Below are 26747 nucleotides of genomic sequence, written 5' to 3'. Positions count from 1 at the left end.
GACAGCCTCAGGATGAAGTGAAAGATGAGGACCAGGGTTCAAGACTGTCCTCTGACCTCCACACACACATGTGTTCCTGCCACACACACCCCATAAATACTTTTTTTTTTGTAAAAAGTGAGATTGAGGGCCACGTTTTCATTCCTTCTGCTTTTCTCCACCTAGGATGCTTATGTTTTTATGGCTAGTCCTGTAGTATAAAGGTTGATTAGGTTCTAGAACATGCCATGGCCTCAGCCCCACTTGGGAAATTCTAGTCAAGTACTCTACAACTGAGCTGTAGTCCAGCCCTCAGTGTTGGATCCTAGACAATTGCTGTACCTCTAAGTCGTACCCCTTAACCCTCTTGGGGGATTCTAGGCGAATGTTCTACCTCTACACCCCTGCCAACTGCCCCTTTACCACTTATCACAGAGGATTCTAGGCATGGGTTCTACATCAGAACTGTGCTCCCAAACCCCCAGCTGAGGACTCTAGGGCTGACCTCTATCACTATCATAATTAGCCCCTCCCTGGAGGATTCTAGGCATGCACTGTACCGCTGACCTGTGTCCACAGCCTCCAGTGCACCTTCTCCCATAGACTTTCCATCTGTAGTTGGCTAAATGAATACACACAGAACGGGCAGACAGGGAAGGCAAGGGTAAGTCCCTCAGACAGGAAGCAAGACTGTCTTTCTCTAACAGTGCCCTCACTTCCTGTCCCTTGACTTTTGCAGGCAGACAAGACCTGGATCAACAGAGGCTGCACCCAGAGCTGTACCTGCATGGGAGGGGTCATCCAGTGCCAGACTTTCCAGTGTCCCTCGGAGACCTACTGCAAGGACACCGAGGATGGCAACAGTAACTGTGCCAAAATCAGTAAGGGAGCCGCGGGGGAGGCGGGGAGGGAGTGCATGTGGCTGGAGAGCCCAGAGGCAGGGCAAGATGGAGCTTAGTCCCCCAGGCCTATGAGGTCTGGGTAAGAGGTACCACAATGGGAATGGATTGTGGGGACCTGTGGCTGGGCTGGGTCCCTTCTCACTTTTAGCCTGTTAGTTCTCAGTCTCACATTATCTTGGAAGATGTATTCTTTTTAAAGATTTTATTTTTAATTCCATGTATAATGGTGTGTCTGTATGTGAGTATGTGCACCTGAGTCAGTTCATGCAGGGGCCACAGAGGACACCAGATGCTCTGGAGCCTGAGTTACATGACATTTTTTGAACAAGACCAACTTGGCTTGGGTCCACCACAAGAACAGCAAGTAGTCTTAACTGCTGAGCCATCTCTCCAGTCCCAAGAGATCCATTCTTACTTTTTTCCTTAGGCTATGGCACGAAGTTCACACTCAGTAAATGTTGGCTGGATGGATAATAAAAGGCAGGGGGCGCTCCACCATCTCTTGAGCATTCTGCCTAGTCTGGTTTCTGTAGCCTGCTTTGACCCTGTGTTCCTCTCCATTAACCACACTCTCTCCCCCAGCTCTGCATTGCCCCGCCCACAGCCGCTACACCAACTGCCTACCTTCTTGTCTGGCTTCCTGCTCGGACCCAGAAGGCCAGTGTATGGGCACCAGCACCACAGCCCCCTCCACCTGTAAGGAGGGCTGTGTCTGCCAATCTGGCTTTGTGCTGCACAATGACAAGTGTATGCTCAGAACTCAGTGTGGCTGCAAAGATGCCCAGGGTACTCTCATCCGGGTGAGTGAGCATCTAAAGTGGTATTGGTGGGGGCTGGAGAGAGAGCTCAGTGGGTAAAATATTTGCGCTCCCTGGTGTGAGGGCACGAGTTTAAATGTGCACAGCCAGTGTAAGCCTTGGTGGTGTGCATCTGTAATCCCAGGGATCCTACTAGGAGATGGGAGATGGTGGTAGGATGATTCCTAGAACCATGACAGCTAGCTAGTGCTGTGGGCAGGGTGAAGGACAACAGCGAAGAGAAGAGAGAGGCAGAGGTGAGGCGAGGAGGGGAGGGAAGGGAGGGAGAGAAGAGACTGTCCCAATACAAGGCGGGAGATGAGGACCAACAGCAGGGATTATTTCTGACCTTCACATGTACGTCTGTGCTCCCCGTTCCTCCCTAAAGCTTCTTGTAAAGTAGGATGGGGACCACTTTCTCTTTTCCTGTACTTTGCTCTTCCTCTTTGTGTGCCTGGTCCTGTAAGGTGAGGATCGGTGATGTCCTGGAACACACTAAGCCAGTGCTCTACCGCCGAGGCACTCCCCCAGCCCATCTCTGGAGTCTAGTCAGGGGCTGTAACACTGCCATACACTCCTTGGCCCTCACTGAGGTTCCGTGCCCAAGTGCTACTCCTGAGCCACCCTCCCCCATCTCCTCTGGATTCTTGGCAGCTGTCATACCAAGGAGTGAGGTCTTTATCTTCCTATCAGTGATTCCTAGGCAATCGGTCTACTGCTAAGCCAAAGCCTTGGCAAGTTCTTTACAGCTGAGCCATACTCCCAGCCTCTCACTGGAGGATACTAGGCAATTTTGTACTGCAGAGGCATGCTCCTAGACTCTCTAAGAGAATTCTAAGCAAATGGTCTACCTCTAAGCCACAACCTCCTCAGCCCCTCCCAGCCTCCCGGCACTCATCACTGAGGATTCTAGGCATAGGTTCTGCATCTGAGCTGTGCTTCCAGGCACCAAGGGAGAGAGAGTTCTCTGCCCTAGTTCTCCGGTGAGCCCCACCCCAGCCCCTTACTGAAAGGGTCCAGCCATGAACTATACTGTTGAGCTATGTCCACAATCCCAGAGGCATCTTTTTTTCTCCAAATATTTTCCCACCCATGATTGGCTTACTTGTTGATGTGGAACCTGTTGATAGGGAGGGCAAGGTCAGCCCTTCAGACAGGAAGGGAGGCTCTTTCCTTCTAACCAGTCCCTCTGTCCTGACTTCCTTTCTCCCCCTTGACTTCTGCAGGCAGACAAGACCTGGATCAACAGAGGCTGCACCCAGAGCTGTACCTGCTCAGGAGGGGCCATCCTGTGCAAGGAGTTCCAGTGTCCCCCAGATACTTACTGCAAGGACATGGAGGATGGCAACAGTAACTGCACCAAAATCAGTAAGGGAGCCGCATGTGGCTGGAGAGCCCAGAGGCAGGGCAAGATGGAGCTTAGTCCCCCAGGTCTCAGAGGTCAGAGATAGGAAATGCAATGGTGAGGAGGGCTTTGGAGGATCCCTGGCTCAGCTGGGTCTCTTCTCATGGTTAGTGTCTCAATGGTTAGCCCCCCACATTAAGTTGGGATATTCGTTCGTCTTTACCTTGTTACTTTTAATTACACCTATTAATATATGTCTGTGGGTATGTCACATGAGTATACTGCGCATGGCAGCAGGAAGAGTGTGTTGGGTCCCCTGGAGCTGAAATTCCAGGAGACTGTGAGCAGCACTATCTGGGTGAGGTGAACCCAGCTCAGCTCCTCTGCAAGAACGCATGTGCTCCTGACCGCTGAGCCATCTCTCCAGCCCCAGTGATCCAGTCTTCCTTTGCTGAGGCTTGGCACTAAGTTCACGGTCACTAACTGTTTGATGAATGGATGTAGCCGAAGGAAAAGAGCCGTCCGCTCTCTAGCATGCCAATATGGTTCCTGTAGCCTCAGCTTGCGTTGGCCATTTGTGTTCCTGTCCCCTAACCAAGCTCTCTCTTTCCCATAGCTCTGCACTGCCCGGCCAACAGCTACTTCACCGCCTGCCTGCCCTCCTGCCAGCCTTCCTGCTCTAATATGAATGCCCACTGTGAGGGCCCCAGCACTAAAGCCTCCTCCACCTGCAAGGAGGGCTGCGTCTGTCAATCTGGCTATGTGCTGCATGACGACAAGTGTGTACCCAAAAGTCATTGTGGCTGCCAAGATGCTCAGGGTGCTCTCATCCCGGTGAGTGGACATCGAAAGTGGGGTTGGTCTGGGCTGGAGAGAGAGCTCAGCAGGTAAATGTTGGTCTCTCCGCTCCACCTAGTTTGAGGACCTGAGTTTGAACTGTATCACCAATGTAAGCCTTGGTGGTGTGTGTCCATATCCCGGGGCTCTTTCTAGGAGATGGGACAGAGGGAGAGGATGCTTGTGAGCTAGCTGTCCTTGTGTGAGTAGTGATGAACAGAGTCACAGCATTGGGGCGGGGGGCAGGACGGACTGCTGAATACCATACAAAGTGGGAAGTGAGACCAACACGTGAGGTCATCCTCTGACCCCCACGCATACATGTGTCCACACCACACGGCCACACAGATACGCAACGCTCTCAGTGGCCTGGGGGGTCATTTTCTCCTTTCTTCTGCTTCTCTCCATCTGGGACACGCCTAACTCCACAGCTGGTCCTGTAGTTTGAAAGTTGGTCTTTCCTAGAACATGCAAGGCAGGTGCTCTGCTGCTGAGCCATGAGCCCCTCCTAGAGAATCCTGGTCAGAGGCTCTAAGACAGCCATGCTCCCAGTCCCACAGTGATGACTCGGTTGCTCTACTACTGAGCCATGCCCCCAGCTACTCTTAAAGGATTCTAGGTAAAAGGTTCTGCATTTGAGCTACAGTCCCAGGCTCCCATTGAAGGAGTCTAGGCCTCAGCTCTACCAGTGAGCAACAGGCCATCCCCTTGCTGACTGAGATGTGCTCACAGCCACGGTGTGTCTTCCCCTTGAACTCCTTGCATCCGTGTTTGTTGTGGCCAGCTGGGGTAGAACGTGCTGAGAGCACACAGCACGCTCTTCTCAGGAGGCAAGGACCACCCAGAGCCAGCACCTTGCTGCCACTTGCCTTCTCTTCCCGTGCCCTCCGCAGGAAGGCAAGACCTGGATCACCAGAGGCTGTGCTCAGAGTTGTGACTGCGTGGGAGGGGTCATCCAGTGCAGGACTTTCCAGTGTCCCTCGGGGACCTACTGCAAGGACAGTGAGGACGACGACAGTCGCTGCACCAACATCAGTAAGGGAACGGGGGCGTGCTCACGGCTGGGGGGCCCGAGGCAGGGCAAGAGGACCTTAGTCCCTTGGGCATAAGGAGATGTCATGGTGGAGAGGCATCCTGAGGACCCATGCTGGGCTGGTCAGTACTAGTCTATCAGTGATCAGTCTCCCACATTTAACTTAAAGATACATCATCTTTAAATTAAATTAAATGTATTTCTTTTTATGTTTATTTACACATGTCTATGTGTATATATTCCATATGCATGCAGATGGGTGCTGTCAGGGGTCGGAAGAGGCTGTTAGGTCTCCTGGAGCTGGAGTTTACAGGTGGTTGTGGGTACTAGGAACAAAACTCAGGTCCTCTGCAAGACCAGCAAGTGCTCTTAACCACTGAGCCATCTCTCCAGCCCCATATCCACCTTCTGAACTTTTCTTTCTGTCCCTGACACACAGTTCATGATCAGTAAATATTTGTTGAATCAATAGCAAAAGGAAAACCAAACAGACAGACAGACAGACTGTTGGTCTTTCAGCCCAGCATGGTTCCTCTGCCTCCTTGGACTCTTCTGGACCTCTCTACTAATTTTACTCTCCCTCTCCCCATAGCTCTGCAGTGCCCGGCCCGCAGCCGCTACACCAGCTGCCTGCCCTCCTGCCCACCCACGTGCTCGGACCCACAGGGGCTCTGTGGGGGCACAAGCCCTAAAGTCCCTTCCACCTGCAAGGAAGGCTGCGTCTGTCGAGCTGGCTTTGTGCTGCATAATGACAAGTGTATGCTCAGAATTCTGTGTAGTTGCAGAGATGCCCAGGGCGCTCTCATCCCGGTGAGTGTGTGTGGAGACTGGGCTTGGCGGGGCTAGTGGGAGGGCTGACTGGGTAGAATATCTGCTCAGAAAGTACGAAGACCTGTGTTTTCATCCCACAACCCAAGTACACTGGGCATGTAGCCTGTGCCTCTAATCCCAGGACTCAGGAGGTGGAGACAGAAGAATCCCTGAAACTTGCAGCTAGTCTTGTATGGGTTAGAAGTGTTCAACACCACCAAAGAGGAGGACAGACAGACAGACAAGACTTTGTCTCAATACAAGGTGGAATGTGAGGACCGACACCTGAGATTGTACACACACACACACACACACACACACACATCACATGTAAACACAGAACTTTTTCAAAGTGGCCTTGAGTGGGGGCCTTCTCCTTTCTGCTCCCCCCCCCCCAAAATGATCCTACCTGTTTGGCTGGCCTTGTAGTGAGAAGATTGATCAGGTCCTGGTGCAGACTAGGAAATAGTCTACCACTGAGCCACACCCCAAGGCCTTCACTGGGAATTCTAGACATGCCTTCCACTGTTTCTCCATGCCCTCATTACTCCACTGGTCAATTTTAAGTAGACACTATACTGCTAGGCTGTAGACACAGACCCAGCTGCAATTAAATATACATTTAATCTATTGTGTTGAATCAATGAATGAGGAGCCATCAGATAGAAAAGGCAGTTAAGAATCTCTAGACAGGAAGTGAGGCTGTCTCTTTAGAACTAGTCCGTGGTCCTCAGGTGTCTTCTCTTCCCATGGCATCTGCAGCCAGACAAGACCTGGACCTCCAGAGGCTGCACCCAGAGGTGTACCTGTGTAGCAGGGACAATCCACTGCAGGAATATGCAGTGTCCCTCGGGGACTTTCTGCAAGAACATGGCTGACGGCAGCAGTAACTGCACCAAGATCAGTAAGGGAGCCCCGAGAGAGCAGGGAGGGTGCGCCCACGGCTGGGGAACCCGGGGCAGGCAGGAAGGACCTTGGGCCTTAGAGGTGGGGATAGGCGCTACCACAGTGCGGAGGGACTCTGGACACCAGTGGCTGGTCTGAGTCTCCTCTCAGTGTTAGTGGCTCTGTGGTCAGCCTCCTACATTGACTTGGGACATCCATCTTTCTTATTTCCTCATGGCTTGGCAACAGCCTAAACATGTCTATTGAATGAGTAACAAAGGGGGAAAGGAGCCCAAACCAACCTGTAATTCCGGCTACCACAGTTTCCCTGACATGGCTTCCTTGGACCTCCCCGCCCCAGGGCCTCTCCACTGACCCCCCTCTCCCTCCACACGGCAGCTCTGCAGTGCCCGGCCCACAGCCAGTTCACAGCCTGCCTCCCGCCCTGTCCGCCTTCCTGCTCCAACCCGGATGGCCACTGTGAGGACGTCAGCACCAAAGCCCCCTCCAGCTGCAAGGAGGGCTGTGTCTGCGACCACGGCTTTGTGCTCAACGAGGACAAGTGTATACCCAGAATTCAGTGTGGCTGCAAAGATACCAGGGGTGACCTCATTCCAGTGAGTGGGCGTGGAGGGTGGGACTGAGGGCTGCTTTCTCCTTTGAGCTGCCTCTCTCAGCCTGGGATGCTCCATTCTCAAAGACTGGCCCTGGAGGGAGGAGACTGCTCAGGGCCCGACACCCTGTAGACCAGTGCTCTGAGAGACCCATGCAGTAGCTCCCACTAGAGGATTCCACACAGGCTCTCTACCACTTAATCAGCCTCAGCCCTGGACTCTCGGTTAGTGAGAAGGTCAGAGTGGGTGTCTAAGGACGTGGAAATCTGCCCACTCCCCAGCTCGGCAGTGTCCGGCCTGCAGCAGCACACCTCCTGCCTTCCTCCTGTCCACCGTAGACGTGGACACCCTTCAGGCACGGGGCTAAGCCTGGCTCTCCAGAGCACCCTCTCAGTCTCCACTTCTTTCTCACTCCCTGGCTTCTGCAGCCAGGCAAGACCTGGACCTCCAGAGGCTGCACCCAGAGCTGTGCCTGCGTAGGAGGTGACGTCCAGTGCCAGACTTTCCAGTGTCCCCAAGGGACCTACTGCAAGGACAGTGACGATGACAGCAGTCACTGCGCCAAGATCAGTAAGGGGGCCGTCCCTGGGGATGGGGGCGGTAGCCATCATGGTTGGACAAATCAGAGACTGGACAAGTGGGAGCTTGGTGCTCTGCCCTAAGAGGTTGGGATTCTGGGGACCTACTGCTGGACTGGGTCCCTCCTCAGTGCTAGTCTCCCGATGGTTAGTCTTCCACACTGACTGAGAAATCCAGTCTACTTACTTCTTTCCGCGGTTCTCGGCACACGGGCATGCTCCGTAAATGTTTGCTGAGTGAATGACAAAATGGGGCAGGGAGGCTCTGCGGCCAGTTCTGTCCAGCTGGGTCTTTACAGCGTCTGCTTCACTGGACCCCTCTGTTCTCTCCACTAACCCCACTTTCCTCCTCCTCCCCGCAGCTCTGCAGTGCCCAGACCACACCCACTACACCGCCTGCCTTCCCTCCTGTCAGCCTTCCTGCTCGGACCCAGAGGGACACTGTGAGGGCACCAGCCTTAAAGTCCCCTTCACCTGTAAGGAGGGCTGCGTCTGCCAACCTGACTACGTGCTGCATAATGACAAGTGTGTGCTCAGAACTCAGTGTGACTGCAGAGATGCCCGAGGTGTCCTCATCCCGGTGAGTGGGTGCCTGCCGTCCCATTGGTGAGGGCTGCAGAGATGAATCAGTGGGTAAAATGTTTGTGGTGCAAGTTGAGTTTGAATTCGCCTTCGCCACCGCCGGCCCCTGTGAACCGGGTCTCAGTGCTGGGCCTCCCACTAGGAGTCCTGAATCCCCAGAAACTTGTGAGCTAGCTGTTGTTCTGACAGTAGTGAACAGCATCAATGAAGAGAGGGGAGAGGGAGAGAGAAGAGATTCGGGGGGCAGGAGAGAATCAGAGACAGCGATGCAGAGGCACCGTGTCTCCATACACAGAGGAAGATGAGGATCAACACCCAAAATTGTCCTCTGATGTGGATGCTTAAGTGAGTCTGCACTCACATACAAAGAAATATGAATACACACACACACACACACACACACACACACACACACACACGGAGTAGGAGAATGGTTTGAAAATCAACCTGGGATTAGGAAAGTCACATTCTCATTGTTTCTTCAAATCTTGCCTGGAATACTCTGTCTATATGCCTGGAGTATGAAGGTTGATGATGTCCAGGCACAGGCTAGGCAAGTGCTCTACCACTGAACCACACCTCCAGCAAGTATACATAGGTCACATGAGCCCCTAGATCCCTGGGGATTCTGGTCAGACGCTCTACAACTGAACTGTATTCCCAGATCCCCATTATAGACTCTGGGCCAGAGTGCTCGCACTGAGCCCCTCCCACACACACCTTAGTGGGGAGTTCTAGGCAGGTCCTATTGCAGAGCTACACACACCACAGCAGAAGCATTTCCCCCAGCATCTTTGACACCAGGTAAGTGGTCTCAGTAGCTGTGACTACATACCTCTATTCAAACCCAAGTCCCTGAAACAGGAAGTGGCACTGTCTCTCTCTCACCTATCCCTCTGTCCTCACATTCTATCTCTTCCTTGGCTTCTGCAGGCAGGCAAGACATGGACCTCCACAGGCTGTACCCAGAGCTGTACCTGCATGGGAGGGGCTGTTCAGTGCCAGAATTTCCAGTGTCCCTCAGAGACTTACTGCAAGGACAATAATGACGGCACCAGTAACTGTGTTAAAATAAGTAAGAGAGCCGTGGGGAAGGTGGCGAGGGGGTGTGTGCTCATGACTGGACGAGTCTGAGGCGGGGCAAGAAGGAGCTTGTGCCTCTGCCCTAAGAGGTCAAGATACTAGGTATTACAGTAGAGAGGGTTCTGGTAACCCATAGCTCTGCTGAGACCCTTCTCGGTGGTAAACTCTCAATAGTCTCTGACACTGACTTGGGAGATCCAGTCTAACTTTCTTCTCTCAGAACTTGGCACATAGGCCATGCCCAGTAAATTTTTGCTGAATAAATAACAAAACAAAACAAAAAAACCCAAGGTCTCTTGATCATTATGCCCAGCCTGGTTTCTGCTTCCTCAGACACCCTCTGGGCCTCTCCACTAACCCCACTCTATTTTTATCCCATAGCTCTGCAGTGCCCAACCCACAGCCTATTCACTGACTGCCTACCCCCTTGTCTACCTACCTGCTTGGACCCGGATGGCCTCTGTAAGGGAACCAGTCCCAAAGTCCCCTCCACTTGCAAGGAGGGCTGCATCTGTCAATCTGGCTATGTGCTGCAGAATGACAAGTGTATGCTCAGAACTCTGTGTGGCTGCAAAGATGCCCAGGGTGCTCTCATCCCAGTGAGTGGGCGTGGAGGGTAGGATTGGTGGGGGCTGTGGAGATAGCACCGTATAAGTGTTCATCCTGAACTGTTGGACCAAGGTCTCAATCCCCACAATCATAGGAGATGGATACAGTAGCCTATGTCTGTAACCCCAGTGCTTCCACTGGGAGATAGGAAAGGGAGACAGCAGAATCCTCAGAAACTTGAGAACTAGCTTAGTCTTGTGTGTGCAGTGGTGACCAAAACAAAGAGGACAGGTAAAAAGACAGGCAGACACAGACCGCATTTTTCAATACAAGCTACGGCATGAGTCCAACATTTGAAATTATCCTCTGATCTTTATGTCTAAGTGTGCGCGCGCACACTCAAACACACACACACACACACACACACACAGAGAGAGAGAAGAGAGAGAGAGAGAGAGAGAGAGAGAGAGAGAGAGATGTGATGACTCATGCCTTTAATCCCAGTACTTGGAGAGCAGAGACAGATGTATCTCTAAAATTTCAAGACCAACCTGAGCTACAGCCAGGACTACATAGTGAGAACCTGTTTTAAAAACAAACAAACAAACAAATGAGTGGCAATAAAAACCATATAGGATTGGGAGCCATGAGCTCATTTCTTCTGCTTCTCTGCACCTGGGATGCTCCGGTCTGTATGGCTGGTGCTGGAATGTGAAGGTTGTTCAGGTCCAGGCACAGGGTAGGCAAATGCTCTTCCACTGAACCACTCCCCAGCCCCTCACTGGGGGATTCTAGGCAGGAGCTCTACCACTGAGCCACACCCCAGCCCCTCACTGGGGGATTCTAGGCAGGTGCTCTACCACTGAGTCACACTCCAGCCCTCACTGGGGATTCTAGCAGGGCTCACACTGACCCACCCCAGCCCCTCACTGGGGGATTCTAGGCAGGTGCTCTACCACTGAGCCACACCCCAGCCCCTCACTGGGGGATTCTAGGCAGGGGCTCTACACTGAGCCACACCCCAGCCCCTCACTGGGGGATTCTAGGCAGGGGCTCTACACTGAGCCACACCCCAGCCCCTCACTGGGGGATTCTAGGCAGGTGTTCTACCACTGAACCACTCCCCAGCCCCTCACTGGGGGATTCCAGGCAAGTATTCTCCTTCAAAGCCACACAACCTCCCATTACTGAGTATTCTAGTCAGGTGCTCTGCAACTGAGCCATGCTCTCCAGGCCCCTACTATAGGATTCAGGGCCAGTGTTCTACCCCTGACCCACTCCCCAGTGCCCTGACCTAGGATTCCAGGCAGAAATTCTGCTGACAGCCCATGCCCCCTGCCTCCTCACTAGGAGAGTCTAGGCAGGTTCTGTTCTGCTCAGTGATGCGTACAGCAACAGAAGGAAATATTTTTCAAATGTGTTCTGCCTGTTGTTGGTTGACTCAGTAGATGTGCAGTAGCAATGGAGAGGGCAAACCTAAGTCCCTTCAGACAGGTGAGGCCCTCTCTAGCCAGCCTCTCCTTCCTCACTTCCTGTCTCTTTCCATGCCTTCTGCAGGAAGGCAAGACCTTGGTCTCCAAAGGCTGTACCCAGAGCTGTGCCTGCAGGGCAGGGAGCATCCACTGCCTGGATTTCCAGTGTCCCCCAGGGACTTACTGCAAGAATGACAATGATGACAGCAGTCACTGTGCTGAAATCCGTAAGGGCCTGGGGGAAGACGGAGAAGCTGGTGGCTGGAGGGACTAGAGGCAGGGCGAGAAGACGCTTAGGTCCTTGGGTTGAGAGGTTTGGGGATAGAAGGTACCACAGTAGAGAGTTTGTGGAGCCAAGCTTGGCTGAGTGCCTTCTCAGTCTCAGTCTGAGACTTGGGGGATCCATTTTTCTTACTTTCTCTCTCGTGGAGTGACAAACAGGGCATGCTCAGTGAATGCTTGTTGAATGGGTAGTAAGTGTGGTGAGGTGGGGAAGGATCTCCTGGTCATTCTGTCAAGTCTGATCTCTGCACAGAAGCCTCTGCTTCCTCGGGCCTCCTCTGGTCCTCTCCATTAACTCCGCTCTCCCTCCACTCCACAGCTCTACAGTGTCCAGTCAACAGCAGCTTCACCGCCTGCCTGCCCTCCTGCCCACCCTCTTGCTTGAACCCAGAGGGCCACTGTGGAGGCACCGGCCTCAAAGTCCCCTCCACTTGCAAAGAAGGCTGCCTCTGCCACTCTGGCTTTGTGCTTGATAACGACAAGTGTGTCCCCAGAATTCACTGTGGCTGCAAAGGTGCCCAGGGCGCTCTCATCCCGGTGAGTGGAAGTGGAGAATGGGAATATCATCATCATCATCTTCTTCTTCATCTTCTTCTTCTTCCTCCTCCTCCTCCTCCTCCTTCCTCCTCCTCCTCTCTCTCCTCCTCTTCTTTCTTTCTTCTTCTTTCGTCTGCCCCTCTCTGTCTGGGATGCTCATGTCTATATGGCTGGCCTGGGAGTGTGAAGAAACATCTGTCCTGGCATAGGCTAGGCAAATGTTCTCCCCTGAGAACCATTCCCAGCCCCTTGTTGTGGGGTTCTAGGCAGGTGATCTACCACTGAGCCACACCCCAGCCCCTCACTGGGGGATTCTAGGCAGGTGCACTCTGTTGAAAGAGTCGCCAGCACTTCACTGTCAGATTTTAGTCAGGTCTCTACTGCCACGCTGAACCCCATCCCAGGTGCGATATTGTTCAGCTGGTTTCCGTGTGCTGGTGGTTGACTCGGTAGATATGGACCTATAGAATGGGAGGGAGAATGAAAAGTCCTGCCGATAGGAGTAAGGCTGACTCCCTTTAACTAGCCCCTCTGTCCCCACTCCATTTCTCTTCCTGTGGCTTCTGCAGGCAGGCAAGACCTGGACTCCTAGAGGCTGCACCCAGAGCTGTACCTGCATGGGAGGGGCTGTTCAGTGCCGACATTTCCAGTGTCCCTCAGAGACCTACTGCAAGGACAATAATGACGGCACCAGTGACTGTGTTAAAATAAGTAAGAGAGCCGTGGGGAAGGTGGCGAGGGGGTGTGTGCTCATGACTGGACGAGTCTGAGGCGGGGCAAGAAGGAGCTTAGTCCCCACTTAGGAGGTCATCGATAGGAGGGTCCACGTAGGAATTCCGGGATTCAGTAGGAGGGATTCTGGGGACACAGGTTGTGGCTGAGTCCCTTCTCAGGGTTAGTCTCCCACACTGAGTTAAAAGAAACCATTCTTTCCATCTGTCCTTTGTGTTGAACACACAGCCCATCCTCAGTGAATATTTGCTAAATGAACACTAAGAAGAAGGAAGAAAGCCCCAAACTCTGTTGTTCTTCTGCCTAGTTTGGTATTTACAGCCTCTCCTTCCTTTTGTCCTCTCCACTAACCCCACTCTCCTTCTGTGCCCCAGCTCTGCAGTGCCCGGCCCACAGCCTCTACACCGACTGCCTGCCCTCCTGCCAGCCTTCCTGCTCCGACCCAGATGCCCACTGTGAGGGCACCAGTCCTAAAGTCCCTTCTACCTGCAAGGAGGGCTGCGTCTGCCAACCGGGCTATGTGCTGAGTAATGACAAGTGTGTGCTCAAAACTGAATGTGACTGCAAAGACACCCAGGGTCCTCTCATTCCAGTGAGTGAACTGGGAAATCATGGTGGAGGGGGAGATAGCTGGGAGACTCAACTGATGTAAAATCTGTAGACAGTGAGGGCAAATGTAAGTACCCCAGACAGGAAGTGAGGTCATCTCCTGAGAACTAGAGGCCAGAAGCCGTGGTTAAGAGCACATGCCACTCTACCAAGAAGATTGGAATTTGGATCCTGTAACTCCAGCTTCAAGGGTTTGATATGTCTTCTGGCCATCATGGACAATCATATGCATGTACTCACATGGATACACACACACACACACACACACACACACAACTAAAAAAGAAGCCATCCTTGAACTTTACTTCCATTTCCTGTGGCTTCTGCAGGCAGGCAAGACCTGGATCACCAGAGGCTGCACCCAGAGCTGTACCTGCACGGGAGGCGTCATCCACTGCCAGAATTTCCGGTGTCCCCAAGGGACTCACTGCAAGGACAACAATGATGGCAGCAGTCACTGCGCTAAAATAAGTAAGGCCCTGGGGAGTGTGGAGAGGGTGGGCTCCTGATTGGAGGAGGCAGAGGCAGGGCAACAAAGGAGCTTCTTCCTCCCCTGAGCCCAGAGGCGAGATGTCAATCTTACAACAGTGGGGGTGGTTGTGGGGACTGTGGCAGACCCCTCTCAGTGGGTGATCTCCCACCGACCTGGCTGTGCTGCTTCTTAGTTCTACTCTCAGGACTTGCCACAAGGGCCATGCTCAGTAAATGTTCTTAGAATGAATAATGAAGGCATAGAGGGGGGAGCCCCAAATCTCCTCAGTCACTGTGCCTAGCCTGGTTTCTATAGCCTATGCTTCTTGGGCCCCTCTTGTCTCCTCTAACCCTACTCTCTCTGCACCCCCAGCTCTGCAGTGCCCAGACCACAGCCACTTCACTGACTGCCTTCCCTCCTGCCCACCTTCCTGTGCCGATCTGGATGCCCACTGTGAGCACACCAGTCCCAAAGTCCCCTCTACCTGCAAGGAGGGCTGCCTCTGCCAACCTGGCTACTTCCTGAACAATGACAAGTGTGTGCTCCGAATTCACTGTGACTGCAAAGACGTCCATGGTAGCCTCATTCCGGTGAGTGGGTGTGGGAGGTGGAATTGGGGCAGCTGGGAAGAGGGCTCAGTGAATCAGGTCCAAGTGTGGGGACCTGAGCTTAAATCCCATATAAGCATGTTGAGATGGGAGTAGAATCCCCAGAAACTTGCAAGCTAGCTAGCCAAGTATTTACTGTGAAGACCAGTGGCAACATTAAAATCCGACAGTTGAGATATCCTGTCTCAATCTAAAGTAGAGAAAGTGAGACCCAACCCCTGAGCCTATTCTCTGACTGCCTCTCCTGTACACACACACACACACACACACACACACACACACACACACAGAGAGAGAGAGAGAGAGAGAGAGAGAGAGAGAGAGAGAGAGAGAGAACATACATATAAATACTAAAAGATTAATTTTTAAAAAGTAGAGGGCCAGAGACATGGCTGGGTAAAGACACTTGCCTTCAAGCCTGAACACCTGAGTTCAATCACCAGGACCTACATGGTGAAAGGCAAGAACCGACTCACACAAGTTGTCCTCTGACCTCCACATGTGTACTTGTCTCTGGCTGGCTCTTGAGTTTGAAAGTTGGTCAGGGCCTGGCACTTGCTGGGCAAATGCTCTACCACTGAGCCATGCACCTGGCCTGTCAGTGAAGACTGTATGCAAGTGAGCTGTGTACCTGGGCTGTGCTCAGAGGCCCCTTTTGAGCATTCTAGGCCTGCACTCTGTCACGGAGCCTCTTGTGCTGTTTTTCACAGGGGATCCTAGGCAGGGGCTCTACACCGAGCCACACCCCAGCCCCTCACTGGGGGATTCTAGGTAGGGGCTCCACCACTGAGCCACACCCCAGCCCCTCACTGGGGGATTCTAGGCAGGTGCTCTACCACTGAGCCACACCCCAGCCCCTCACTGGGGGATTCTAGGCAGGTGCTCTACCACTGAGCCACACCCCAGCCCCTCACTGGAGGATTCTAGGCAGGAGCTCTACCACTGAGCCACACCCCAGCCCCTCACTGGAGGATTCTAGGCAGGAGCTCTACCACTGACCACACCCAGCCCCTCACTGGAGGATTCTAGGCAGGGCTCTACCCTGACCACCCCAGCCCCTCACTGGGATTCTAGGCAGGGCTCTACCACTGAGCCACACCCCAGCCCCTCACTGGGGGATTCTAGGCAGTGCTCTACCACTGAGCCACACCCCAGCCCCTCACTGGGGGATTCTAGGCAGGTGCTCTACCACTGAGCCACACCCCAGCCCCTCACTGGGGGATTCTAGGCAGGGCTCTACCACTGAGCCACACCCCAGCCCCTCACTGGGGGATTCTAGGCAGGTGCTCCACCACTGAGCCACACCCCAGCCCCTCACTGGGGGATTCTAGCAGGTGCTCTACCACTGAGCCACACCCCAGCCCCTCACTGGGGGATTCTAGGCAGGGGCTCTACCACTGAGCCACACCCCAGCCCCTCACTGGGGGATTCTAGGCAGGTGCTCTACCACTGAGCCACACCCCAGCCCCTCACTGGGGGATTCTAGGCAGGTGCTCTACCACTGAGCCACACCCCAGCCCCTCACTGGGGGATTCTAGGCAGGTGCTCTACCACTGAGCCACACCCCAGCCCCTCACTGGGGGATTCTAGGCAGGGCTCTACCACTGAGCCACACCCCAGCCCCTCACTGGGGGATTCTAGGCAGGAGCTCTACCACTGAGCCACACCCCAGCCCCTCACTGGGGGATTCTAGGCAGGTGCTCCACCACTGAGCCACACCCCAGCCCCTCACTGGGGGACTCTAGGCAGGGGCTCTACCCTGAGCCACACCCCAGCCCCTCACTGGGGGACTCTAGGCAGGGGCTCGACCACTGAGCTAACCCAGTTGTCCTAGCTATAATTCTTGTTTCAATATTTTCTACCTCTGGTTGGTTGATTCAGTAGATGTGAAACCTGTAGACAGGGCAAATGCATATACTTCAGACAGAAGGTCAGTCTGTCTCCCTAGGACAAGCTCTTCCACCTTCACTTCCTCTTCCTATGACTTCTGCAGGCAGGCAAGACCTGGATCTCCAAGGGCTGTACCCAGGACTGTGCCTGCACAGGAGGAGATGTCCAGTGCCAGAATTTCCAGTGTCCCTCAGGGACCTTCTGCAAGGACAGTAGTGATGGCAACAGTCACTGTGTCAAAATCAGTAAGGGGGCCACGGGGGAGGTGGGGAGGGTGTGCTCATGGCAGGAGGGACCAGAGGCAGGGCAAGGCCGAGCTTAGTCCTCTGGCCTTGGAGGTTGGGGATAGGGGTGCCCAGTGAGGAGAGTCTGGACCCAATGCCTATAGCACAAGTCTCACTGGTTAGCCTCCCATGCTGACTTGGGAGAGCCACTGTTTTTAGTCTCCCACGCTGAACTAGGAAAAAATTACTCTTAACCTTCTTTCCCCAGACTTGGCACACAGCCCAATGCTCAGTAAACGTTTACTGAATGAATAACAACAACAACAAAAATTAGAGCCAGGCGGTAGTGGCACATGCCTTTAATCCCAGCACTTGGGAGGCAGAGGCAGGGGGATCTCTGTGAGTTCGAGGCCAGCCTGGTCTACAGAGCGAGATCCAGGACAGGCTCCAAAACTATACAGAGAAACCCTGTCTTGGAAAAACAAATTAGACCCAAAGAGCTATTGCTTGTTTTGCCAAGCCTGGTTTCTATAACATGTGCTCCCTTGGGTCCCCTCCCTGACTCCACCCTCTCTACCCCCAGCTCTGCAGTGCCCGGCTCACAGCCATTTCACCAGCTGCCTTCCCTCCTGCCCACCTTCCTGCTCTGTTCTGGATGGCCACTGTGAGGAAAACAGCTCCAAAGTTCCCGCAACCTGTAAGGAGGGCTGCCTCTGTCAGCCTGGCTACTTGTTGAATAATGACAAGTGTGTGCTCCGAATCCAGTGTAGCTGCAAAGACGCCCACGGTGGCCTCATTCCCGTGAGTGGGTGTGGAACAAGGAGGGACTGGTGGGTGGCTGAGGAGATGGCTCACTGGGTAAAATGTTTGCCTTGCAAGTGTGAGGGCCTGAGGGATCTTCGGAACCTATGTAAGCTGGGTATGGTAGCTTCTAGCTTCTACTGGGAGAAAGGAGAACCTAGAAACTTGTAGGCTAGCTACTCTTGTGATTGCACAGAGACAGGGAACCTCGCAATGCAAGGCAGAAGGTGAGGACCACCATCCCAGGCTGTATTCTGACCTTCACACATACATGCACCAATCTCCCACACACATGAAAATGCACAAAGATTTAAAATAAAAGTAGAATGAACTTTTTCCCTCTGCTCTTGTTGACCTGGGATGTGCCTGTATTTTTGTTTGTTTTGTTTTTGTTTTTTTAATTTGAGACAGGTCTCTCTATATAGCCCTGACTGTCCTGGAACTTACATGGACAGACTGGACAGGTCTCGAACTCACAGAGATCTGCTCGACTCTGTCTCCTGAGTGCTAGGAGTGAAAGTGTTCACCACCACGTGGATGCACCTGTCTTTAGAGCTGACCCTTGAGTGGGAAGGATGGGAATGGCCTGGCACAGGACAGACAAGTACTCTATCACTGAGAATTCTAGGCAGGCTGTCCATAACTGAGTCATACCTCCAACTCCTAACTACAGGATTCCAGGCAGGTGTTATGCCTCCAAGATGTGCACACATCATCCCCTAATGCAATTATTTTTTCAAATATTTTTCACCATCGTTTGTTGACTCAATAGATGTGGAGCCTGCAGACAGTGAGGGCAAACCTATGTACCCTGGAGCAGTGAGACTGTCTCCTTAGAACTCAGCCCTTCCTCTCTTTCTTTCTCTTCCCGTGACTCTTGCAGGCAGGCAAGACCTGGATCACCAAAGGCTGCACGGAGAGCTGTAACTGCATGGGAGGGACCATCCAGTGCAGGACTTTCCAGTGTTCCCCAGGGACCTACTGCAAGGACAGCAGTGACGGCAGCAGTCACTGTGTCAAAATCAGTAAGGGGCCATGGGTGTGCTCATGGCTGGAGGGAGGAGAGGCAGGGCAAAATGGAGCTTGGTCCCCTGGGCCTCAGAGGTTGGTTACTAGGTACCACAATGGGGTAGAGTCTGAGGACCTTTGGCTCTGCTGAGACCTTTCTCAGAGCTGGTCTCCCATGATTAGTCTTCCCCATCTAGTTGGGAGATTCATTCTTCTTGCTTTTCAAAGGGCTTGACACACACCCCATGCTCAGGAAATATTTTCAAAATTAATAACAATAGGGAAAAATCCTGAAGCTCTGGGGGTCATTTCTCTGCTTCCTTGGACCCCATCCCGTAACCCCAGTCTCCCTCCACTCCATAGCTCTGCAGTGTCCTGCCCACAGCCGCTACACAAACTGCCTTCCCCCATGTCTACCTTCCTGTACCGATCCGGATGGCCACTGTGAGGGCACCAGCCCCCAAGTCCCCTCCACCTGCAAGGAGGGCTGCCTCTGCCAACCTGGCTACGTGGTGAATAATGACAAGTGTGTGCTCCAAATTCACTGTGGCTGCAAAGATGCCCAGGGTGCTCTTGTTCCGGTGAGTGGGTGTGGCAATGGGATTGGGAATGCTAGCTCAATGGGTCAGTTGCTTTCTTGTGCAAGTGTGAGGACCTGAGTTTGAATCTCCACAACTCACTATAGATGGGCACAGTTACCTGTGTCTGCAATTCCATCACTCTACCGAAAAATGGTGGGCAGAGACAGGAACATCCCCAGAAACCAATAGCTGAAATTGTTCTCTGACCTGTGATCATGTGGGCCAGCACTCACACACATGAATACACACACACACACACACACACACACACACACACACACACACACACACAAACACACAGTACAATCTTTAAAAAGATTTATTTTTATTTGATTGTGCAAGTGACTACATGTATTCACTTGGGAACCTGGTACCCACAGAGGTCAAAAGAAGGCATTGGATCCCCCTGGAATTAGAATTACAGGAGTAATAAGGTGCCATGTGGGTTCTGGGAATTGAATCTGGGTCCTCCACAAGGCAGCAAGTGCTCTTAACAGCTAAGCCATCTCTGGAGCCGTATAAAACATTTTTTTTTAAAAGTTGGATTGTGGGCTATTTTCCTTTCATCTATTTCCTTCTGGAATGCTCCTGTCTGTATGTCTGGCCCTTGAGTTTGAAGGTTTGTCAGGTTCTGGCACAGGCTAGGCAAGTGCTCTACCATTAAGCCACACCTCCAGTCCATCAGTGGAGATTCTACCACTGAGCCACACCCACAAACTCCTCATTAAAGATTCTAGGCAGATACTCTACCACTGAGCCATACCCCCAGCCCCTCACTAAAGATTCTAGGCGGTGCTCTACCACTGAGCCACACCCCAGCCCCTCACTGGGGATTCTAGGCAGGTGCTCTACCACTGAGCCACACCCCAACCCCTCACTGGGGGATTCTAGGCAGGTGCTCTACCACTGAGCCACACCCCAGCCCCTCACTGGGGATTCTAGGCAGGTGCTCTACCACTGAGACACACCCCAGCCCCTCACTGGGGGATTCTAGGCAGGTGCTCTACCACTGAGTCACACCCCAGCCCCTCACTGGGGGATTCTACAACACAAGTGAGTTGTATGACTGAGTTATTCTTAGAGGTCCTTACTAAGGATTTAGGACCATGATCTACCAATAAGCTGATAATCCCCCTTCCCCACATACAATTCTCTTTTCAAATCCATTCCACCTATGGTTGCTTGACTCAATAGATGTAGAACTTATAGAGAGATATAGAGGGCAAACTGAAGCTGTTCAGAAAGTTGGTGAGGCTGTATCCCTCGAGCAGCCTGTCTAGTCTCACTCCCTTTCTCTTCCCTGGCTTCTCCAGGCAGGCGAGACCTGGGTCTCCAGTGGCTGCACCCAGAGCTGTACCTGCGTGGGAGGGGCTATCCAATGTCGAAGCTTCAACTGCCCCCCAGGGACTCAGTGCCAGGATGGCCGGGACGGCCACGTTAACTGCACCAAAATCCGTAAGAGGGGAATAGGGGAAAGCATGGAGGGTGTGTTCATGGCTGCCGGGATCAGAGGCAGGGCAAGGAGCATAATCTCCTGGCTTTGGAGGTTGAACATAAGAAATACCACAATACAGAGGAACTTAGGAGGCCCACTGTGGACTGCATCTCTTTTCAGTACTAGTCTCTCAGTTGTTAAGTTCCCACACTAACTTGGGAGATACATTGGTTTGTTCCTCCTTAGGACTGGCACCCAGCCCAGGCTCAGTAAATGGTTGCTGAATGAATAGCAAAAGGAAAAACAGAAGCAAAAAGAGTGGAGAACACAAGTTGTGTTGGGCATTCATCCTAGCTTGGTTTCTGCAGCCTCGGTGTCTTTGGACCCTCTATCCCTCTCTGTTAACATTACTCTCTCTCCCCATAGCTCTGCAGTGCCCCGCCCACAGCCGCTACACCAGCTGCCTACCTTCTTGTATACCTTCCTGCTCGGACCCAGAAGGCCTCTGTGGGGGCACCAGCCCAAGAGTCCCCTCCACCTGTAAGGAGGGCTGTATCTGTCGAGCTGGCTTTGTGTTGCATAACAACAAGTGTATGCTCAGAATTCTGTGTGGTTGCAAAGATGCCCAGGGCGCTCTCATCCCGGTGAGTGCATGCCAGATGTAAGACTGGTGGGCCTGGGCAGGTGGCTCAGTGAGTAAGGCCCTGGGTCAGCACAAGGAGAGGACATGATTGGAATCTCCACAGTCCAGTGAACTGTTTGCAGGAGGCCTTTATGTCACCCCAGGGTTTCTATGTGAGACAGGAGGCAAAGATAGGAAAAGCCACAACATTTAGGTGCTTGGTAGTCTATGCTGCCTGAATATCTGAATATGGGGTGAAAGGTAAGCACCAACACCCAAGATTTGTTCTCTGACTTCCACACATGTGTGCGCCATGATTAAATACAGAACACACACACACAAGATTAGCTTAAAAAAAAAAAAGTAGGGGCTGGAGAGATGGCTCAGTGGTTAAGAGCCCTGGCTGCTCTTGCAGAGGTTCCATTCCCAGCAACCACATGGTGGCTCACAACTGTCTGTAACTCCAGTTCCTGGGGACCCAACACCCATGGCAAAACACCAATGCACATAAAAAAGGTAATTTTAAAAAACGTAGTGTGCCTGGAACATGACTCCATAGGTGAAGGCACTTGCCTAAGGGCCAAGCCAATGTCTGGAATCCACGTGGGAGAAAGAGAGAGCTGACTCCAGCAATCTGTCTTCTGACCACACACATGTGTCATGCATGTGCACATGTGTGTGGACACACAAAGATAAATGTCATTAAAGAATGTTTTCAAAGGGGCATTGACAGCCATTTCTCCTTCCCCTGCTTTTGTCTATCTGGGGTTCTTCTGTCTGTATGGCTAGCCCTGCAGCATGAAGCTTGGTCGGGCCTAGCACATGCTTTACAAGTGCTCTATCTTTAACCAGATGTCACCCTTACATGTTCATCACTTGGGGATTCAAGACAAGTACTAGGCAGCCTTGCTCTATAACTGATCTATGCTCCTTGACCCCTACAGAAAAAATTTCAACCACAATTCTACCCCTGAACCACACCCCAGCCCCTCACTGGGGATTCTAGGCAGGTGCTCTACCACTGAGTCACACCCCAGCCCCTCACTGGGGATTCTAGGCAGGTGCTCTACCACTGAGCCACACCCCAGCCCCTCACTGGGGGATTCTAGGCAGGGGCTCTACCACTGAGCCACACCCCAGCCCCTCACTGGGGGATTCTAGGCAGGGGCTCTACCACTGAGCCACACCCCAGCCCCTCACTGGGGGATTCTAGGTAGGCGCTCTACCATTGAGCCACATACCTATCCCTCACCTGGAGATTCTAGATAGACACACTCCCACTGAGATATACCAAAACTCCCATTTGTAATAGTTTTTCCAGTAGTGTTCACCTGTGATTGGTTGGTGCTATAGAGTGAAACCTGTGAACAGGGAAGACAAATGTGAGTCCTTCAGACATGGCATTATGGTGATATTTTATTTGTACTGAAATGTGATTTTAATTTTATGTTAATAAATAAAGTTGCCCTGGGGTCAGAGCTATTAGAGCCATAGCAAGAGCGTGGTGGTTAGAAGAGCTAGGTAGATTTCTGTGTGTTCAGGGATACAGCCAGTATTGGAGACATACGCCTTTAAGACCTGGAGGGCGGTACTTACAGGCAGTGATGAGGCAGTCATGTGGTTGGGTTTACAACCAATGAGAAGGCAGAACAGAAAGACTATTTAAACACAGACAAACAGGAAGTAGCTCTCTCTCGGGGAAGTTAGGAGCACTGCAGGAGGTAAGATTTTATCTCTGAGCTCTGACCTCTCGGCCTTCTCTTTTACATTGGCTCTGTGTTTCTTATTTTAATAAGACGACGATTGGTTACATCTACATGGCATAAAGCTGTCTTCCTAGAACTGCCATCTCTATCCATGATCTCTGCAGGCAGAAAAGTCCTGGCTCTCCAAGGGCTGTACCCAGAACTGTACCTGTGTGGCAGGAAACATTCATTGCCGGGATATCCAGTGTCCCTCGGGGACTCACTGCAAGGACGATGCTGATGGCAGCAGTCACTGTGTCAAAGTTGGTAAGGAAGCTATGGGAAAATGGTGTGTCTGTGGCTGGGTAGATGAGAGACAGAACAAGGAGGAGCTTAGTCTCCTGGGCCTGAGAGGTCAGGATACTAGATACCACGTGGGGAGAGTTCTGGGGACCCATAGCAGGGTCTCTTCCCAGCGCTTGGCTCTCAGTGGTTTGCCTCCCACACTGACTTGGGAGACCCACTCCCCTTACTTTCTTCTCTCCAGACTTGGCACAGTTCATGCTCACCAAGGGTTTGCTGTGTGGACAGGCCGAGGGAAAAGTCACAAGCTCTTCTTGTCATTCAGCCCAGCCTAATTTCTGTAACCCCTACTTCCTTTGGCTCTCTCAAGTCCTATGCACTAATCCCGTATCCTTCTGACCCCGTAGCTCTGAAATGCCCACCCCACAGCTACTACACCAACTGCCTTCCTTCCTGTATCCCATCCTGCTCCAACCTGAATGAGCACTGTGAGGTCCCCAGCGTCACAGGCCCCTCTACCTGCAAAGAAGGCTGCCTCTGTCAATCTGGCTTTGTGCTCAATAAGGACAAGTGTGTACTCAGAATTCAGTGTGGCTGCAAAGACTCCCAGGGTGCCCCCATTCCGGTGAGTGGGCACAGAATTTGGAATTGGGGCCCCTTCCTTTTTCCCTCTGTTCTGTGAGCCTAGGATGTACATGACTCTATCATTGACCCTGGAGTTTTCCAGGGCCTGGAGCAGGCTAGGAACATGCTCTATTACTGAGCCACATTCCAGCCCCTCACTGGGGGATTCTAGACAGATAATCTAAGGCAGAGACCTGCTCCCACCTTCTTCCTAGTGGAGTCTACACAGGCCTTCTACTGCTAAATAGCTCCAGATACAGTTTTCCTGTGTTTCCCACCTGTACTTAGTTGACTTAATAGATGTGGAGCCTTCAGTAAGGATGGCAAAGTAAGCCCTTCAGACAGCAGGCTAAGCCTGTCTCTTACACTTGGACCCTTTGTCCTTACTGTCTGTATCCTCCGTGTGGTTTGTGTAGGCAGGCAAGACCTGGATTGCCACAGGCTGTTCCCAGAAATGTACCTGCGAGGGCGGACTGGTTCAGTGTCACGAGTTCCAGTGCCCCTCGGGGACTCAGTGCCAGGACATCGAGGATGGCAGCAGTGACTGTGCCGAAATCAGTAAGAGAGCGATGAGCGAGGTGGAGGACTCAGAGGCAGGGCGAGAGAACGCTTAGTCCCCGGGCCTGGGGGTTCAGGGATTGGAGGTGGTAACATGGTGGGAGGGGTTCTGGAGACCTGGGCTAGGCTAGTCATCTTCCTGGGTGACTCTCCAGTGTGTCGAGTTGACCGTTAAAACCGACCATCAGAATTAGTGCCCCTGGTACCTTGGGAGAGCCACCTTTTCTTACACACAGCCATGTCAGTACATGCTTGCCGAGCGAGCGGTCCTTCCCGTGCTGGTCTCTCAGCGGTTAGTTTCCCAAACCGAGGTGAGGAAAACCGCTCTTTTCTTTCTTTCCTCAGGGCTTGGCACAGTCTGTGCTCGGTAAAGGTTTGCTGAATGAGTAACGAAAGGAGGAAAACCCTGAGTTCTGTTGGCCATTCTGCCCTGTCTCATTTCTCTCGTTCCTAATTCCTGGCCCCTCCCTCCGCTGTCCTCTCCACTAACCGTACTCTCTCTCCACCCCGCAGCTCTGCAGTGCCCAGCTCACAGTCGCTACACCGACTGCCTGCCCTCCTGCCAGCCTTCCTGCCTGGACCCTGAGGGCTTCTGCAAGGGCGTCAGCCCCAAAGCCTTCACCTGCAAGGAGGGCTGCATCTGTCAGTCTGGCTATGTGCTGAGTGGTGACAAGTGTATTCCCAAGATTCAGTGTAACTGCAAAGATCCCCACGGTGACCTCATCTTGGTGAGTGGGAATCTGAAGTGGGATTTGTGGGGGAGTTTGAAAATGACTGAGTTAACTTTGCTCTGAAAGTGTGAGGATCTGAGTTCTTTTTGTTGTTGTTTGGTTTGGGGAGACAAGATTTCTCTGTGTAGCCCTGCTGTCCTGGATCTCACTCTGTAGACCAGGCTGGCCTTGAACTCACAGAGATCCGCCTGCCTCTGCCTCCCGAGTGCTGGGATTAAAGGTGTGCACTACCATGTCCAGCTGAGGGTCTGCGTTCTAATCTTCACTACCCATGTAAACTGAATGGGACAACCTGTGTCTATAATCCTAGGGCTGCTATTGGGTGAGGGGAGGGCCACATCAGAATCCTTTGAAATGTGGGGGCCAGATAGTCTTCTGTATCTAGAGGTAAACAACAGCAGCTGTGCAGGGGGCATGTCTCATTACAAAGTATAAGGTCATACCAACACCTGCGGTTGTCTTCCCACATCTGTGTGTGCACACCTGTACTCTCTCATGCACACATTCACACAAGCACTAAAAGGTTACCTACCCTCTCCAGAAAGAGAGAGAGAGAGACAGAGAGAGAGAGACAGAGACAGAGAGAGAGAGACAGAGAGAGAGAGACAGAGACAGAGAGACAGAGAGAGAGAGAGAGAGAGAGAGAGAGAGAGAGAGAGAGAGAGAGGATGGCCTTTTCCTTTTGTCTATTTCCCTCTATCTTGGATGCATCTGTTTGTATAGCTGGCCCTGGATTGTGAAGATCATTCAGGGCCTGGAACATGCTAGGCAAATGTTTCCCTCTGAGCATCTAGGCTGGCCCTTCATTGAGGAATTCTAGGCAGGGGCTCTACCACTGAGCCACACCCCCAGCCCCTCACTGGGGATTCTAGGCAGGGGCTCTACCACTGAGCCACACCCCAGCCCCTCACTGGGGGATTCTAGGCAGGGGCTCTACCACTGAGCCACACCCCAGCCCCTCACTGGGGGATTCTAGGCAGGGGCTCTACCACTGAGCCACACCCCAGCCCTCACTGGGGATTCTAGGCAGGTGCTCTACCACTGGGCCACACCCCAGCCCCTCACTGGGGGATTCTAGGCAGGTGCTCTACCACTGAGTCACACCCCAGCCCCTCACTGGGGGATTCTAGGCAGGGGCTCTACCACTGAGCCACACCCCAGCCCTCACTGGGGGATTCTAGGCAGGTGCTCTACCACTGAGCCACACCCCAGCCCCTCACTGGGGATTCTAGGCAGGGCTCTACCACTGAGCCACACCCCAGCCCCTCACTGGGGGATTCTAGGCAAGTGTGCTGCCTCTGATCCAGGTTCCCTCATCTGTAACTCAGGACTGTAGGCAGACTTTCTATGTAGAATCCCATCCCAAGCCTCTCACTGGGGATTGTAGCCAAATACCTAAGGTAGAGCCCCACCTCTCCACTCTTCCTAGTAGATCCTACACAGGCATGTACCTGAACTATCCCCTAAGTCCAGATACAGCTGTCCTCACTGTAGTTGGCTGACTCAACAGATGTGGAACCTGGAGACTGAGCTTGGCTCCTTAGTCATTCTCTCCTCACTCCCTTTCTCTTCTCTGGCT

At 52.7% G+C, this 26747-nt stretch overlaps 1 protein-coding gene across 1 annotated transcript in view; it reads left to right on the top strand.

Moving 5' to 3' along the window:
• Zan (zonadhesin) overlaps window positions 1-26747 on the top strand; it is a 106353-nt gene that overhangs the window by 63055 nt on the left and 16551 nt on the right. Inside the window, exons 51-78 of the mRNA XM_037198525.1 lie at window positions 719-860; window positions 1464-1681; window positions 2905-3046; window positions 3640-3857; window positions 4754-4895; window positions 5486-5703; window positions 6466-6607; window positions 6988-7205; window positions 7631-7772; window positions 8143-8360; window positions 9296-9437; window positions 9827-10044; window positions 11552-11693; window positions 12068-12285; window positions 12855-12996; window positions 13392-13609; window positions 13956-14097; window positions 14471-14688; window positions 16700-16841; window positions 17404-17621; window positions 18505-18646; window positions 18993-19210; window positions 20524-20665; window positions 21072-21289; window positions 23138-23279; window positions 23663-23880; window positions 24296-24437; window positions 24951-25165. Of these exons, the coding sequence (XP_037054420.1) occupies window positions 719-860; window positions 1464-1681; window positions 2905-3046; window positions 3640-3857; window positions 4754-4895; window positions 5486-5703; window positions 6466-6607; window positions 6988-7205; window positions 7631-7772; window positions 8143-8360; window positions 9296-9437; window positions 9827-10044; window positions 11552-11693; window positions 12068-12285; window positions 12855-12996; window positions 13392-13609; window positions 13956-14097; window positions 14471-14688; window positions 16700-16841; window positions 17404-17621; window positions 18505-18646; window positions 18993-19210; window positions 20524-20665; window positions 21072-21289; window positions 23138-23279; window positions 23663-23880; window positions 24296-24437; window positions 24951-25165 (5037 nt within the window). The remainder of the gene's footprint in view (window positions 1-718; window positions 861-1463; window positions 1682-2904; window positions 3047-3639; window positions 3858-4753; window positions 4896-5485; window positions 5704-6465; window positions 6608-6987; window positions 7206-7630; window positions 7773-8142; window positions 8361-9295; window positions 9438-9826; window positions 10045-11551; window positions 11694-12067; window positions 12286-12854; window positions 12997-13391; window positions 13610-13955; window positions 14098-14470; window positions 14689-16699; window positions 16842-17403; window positions 17622-18504; window positions 18647-18992; window positions 19211-20523; window positions 20666-21071; window positions 21290-23137; window positions 23280-23662; window positions 23881-24295; window positions 24438-24950; window positions 25166-26747) is intronic.

The sequence above is a fragment of the Peromyscus leucopus genome, chromosome 23 (assembly GCF_004664715.2).
Source record: "Peromyscus leucopus breed LL Stock chromosome 23, UCI_PerLeu_2.1, whole genome shotgun sequence".
Lineage (NCBI taxonomy): Eukaryota > Metazoa > Chordata > Mammalia > Rodentia > Cricetidae > Peromyscus > Peromyscus leucopus.
The sequence above is the reverse complement of the archived record's forward strand: the minus strand, read 5'-3'. Positions and strand labels throughout refer to the sequence as shown.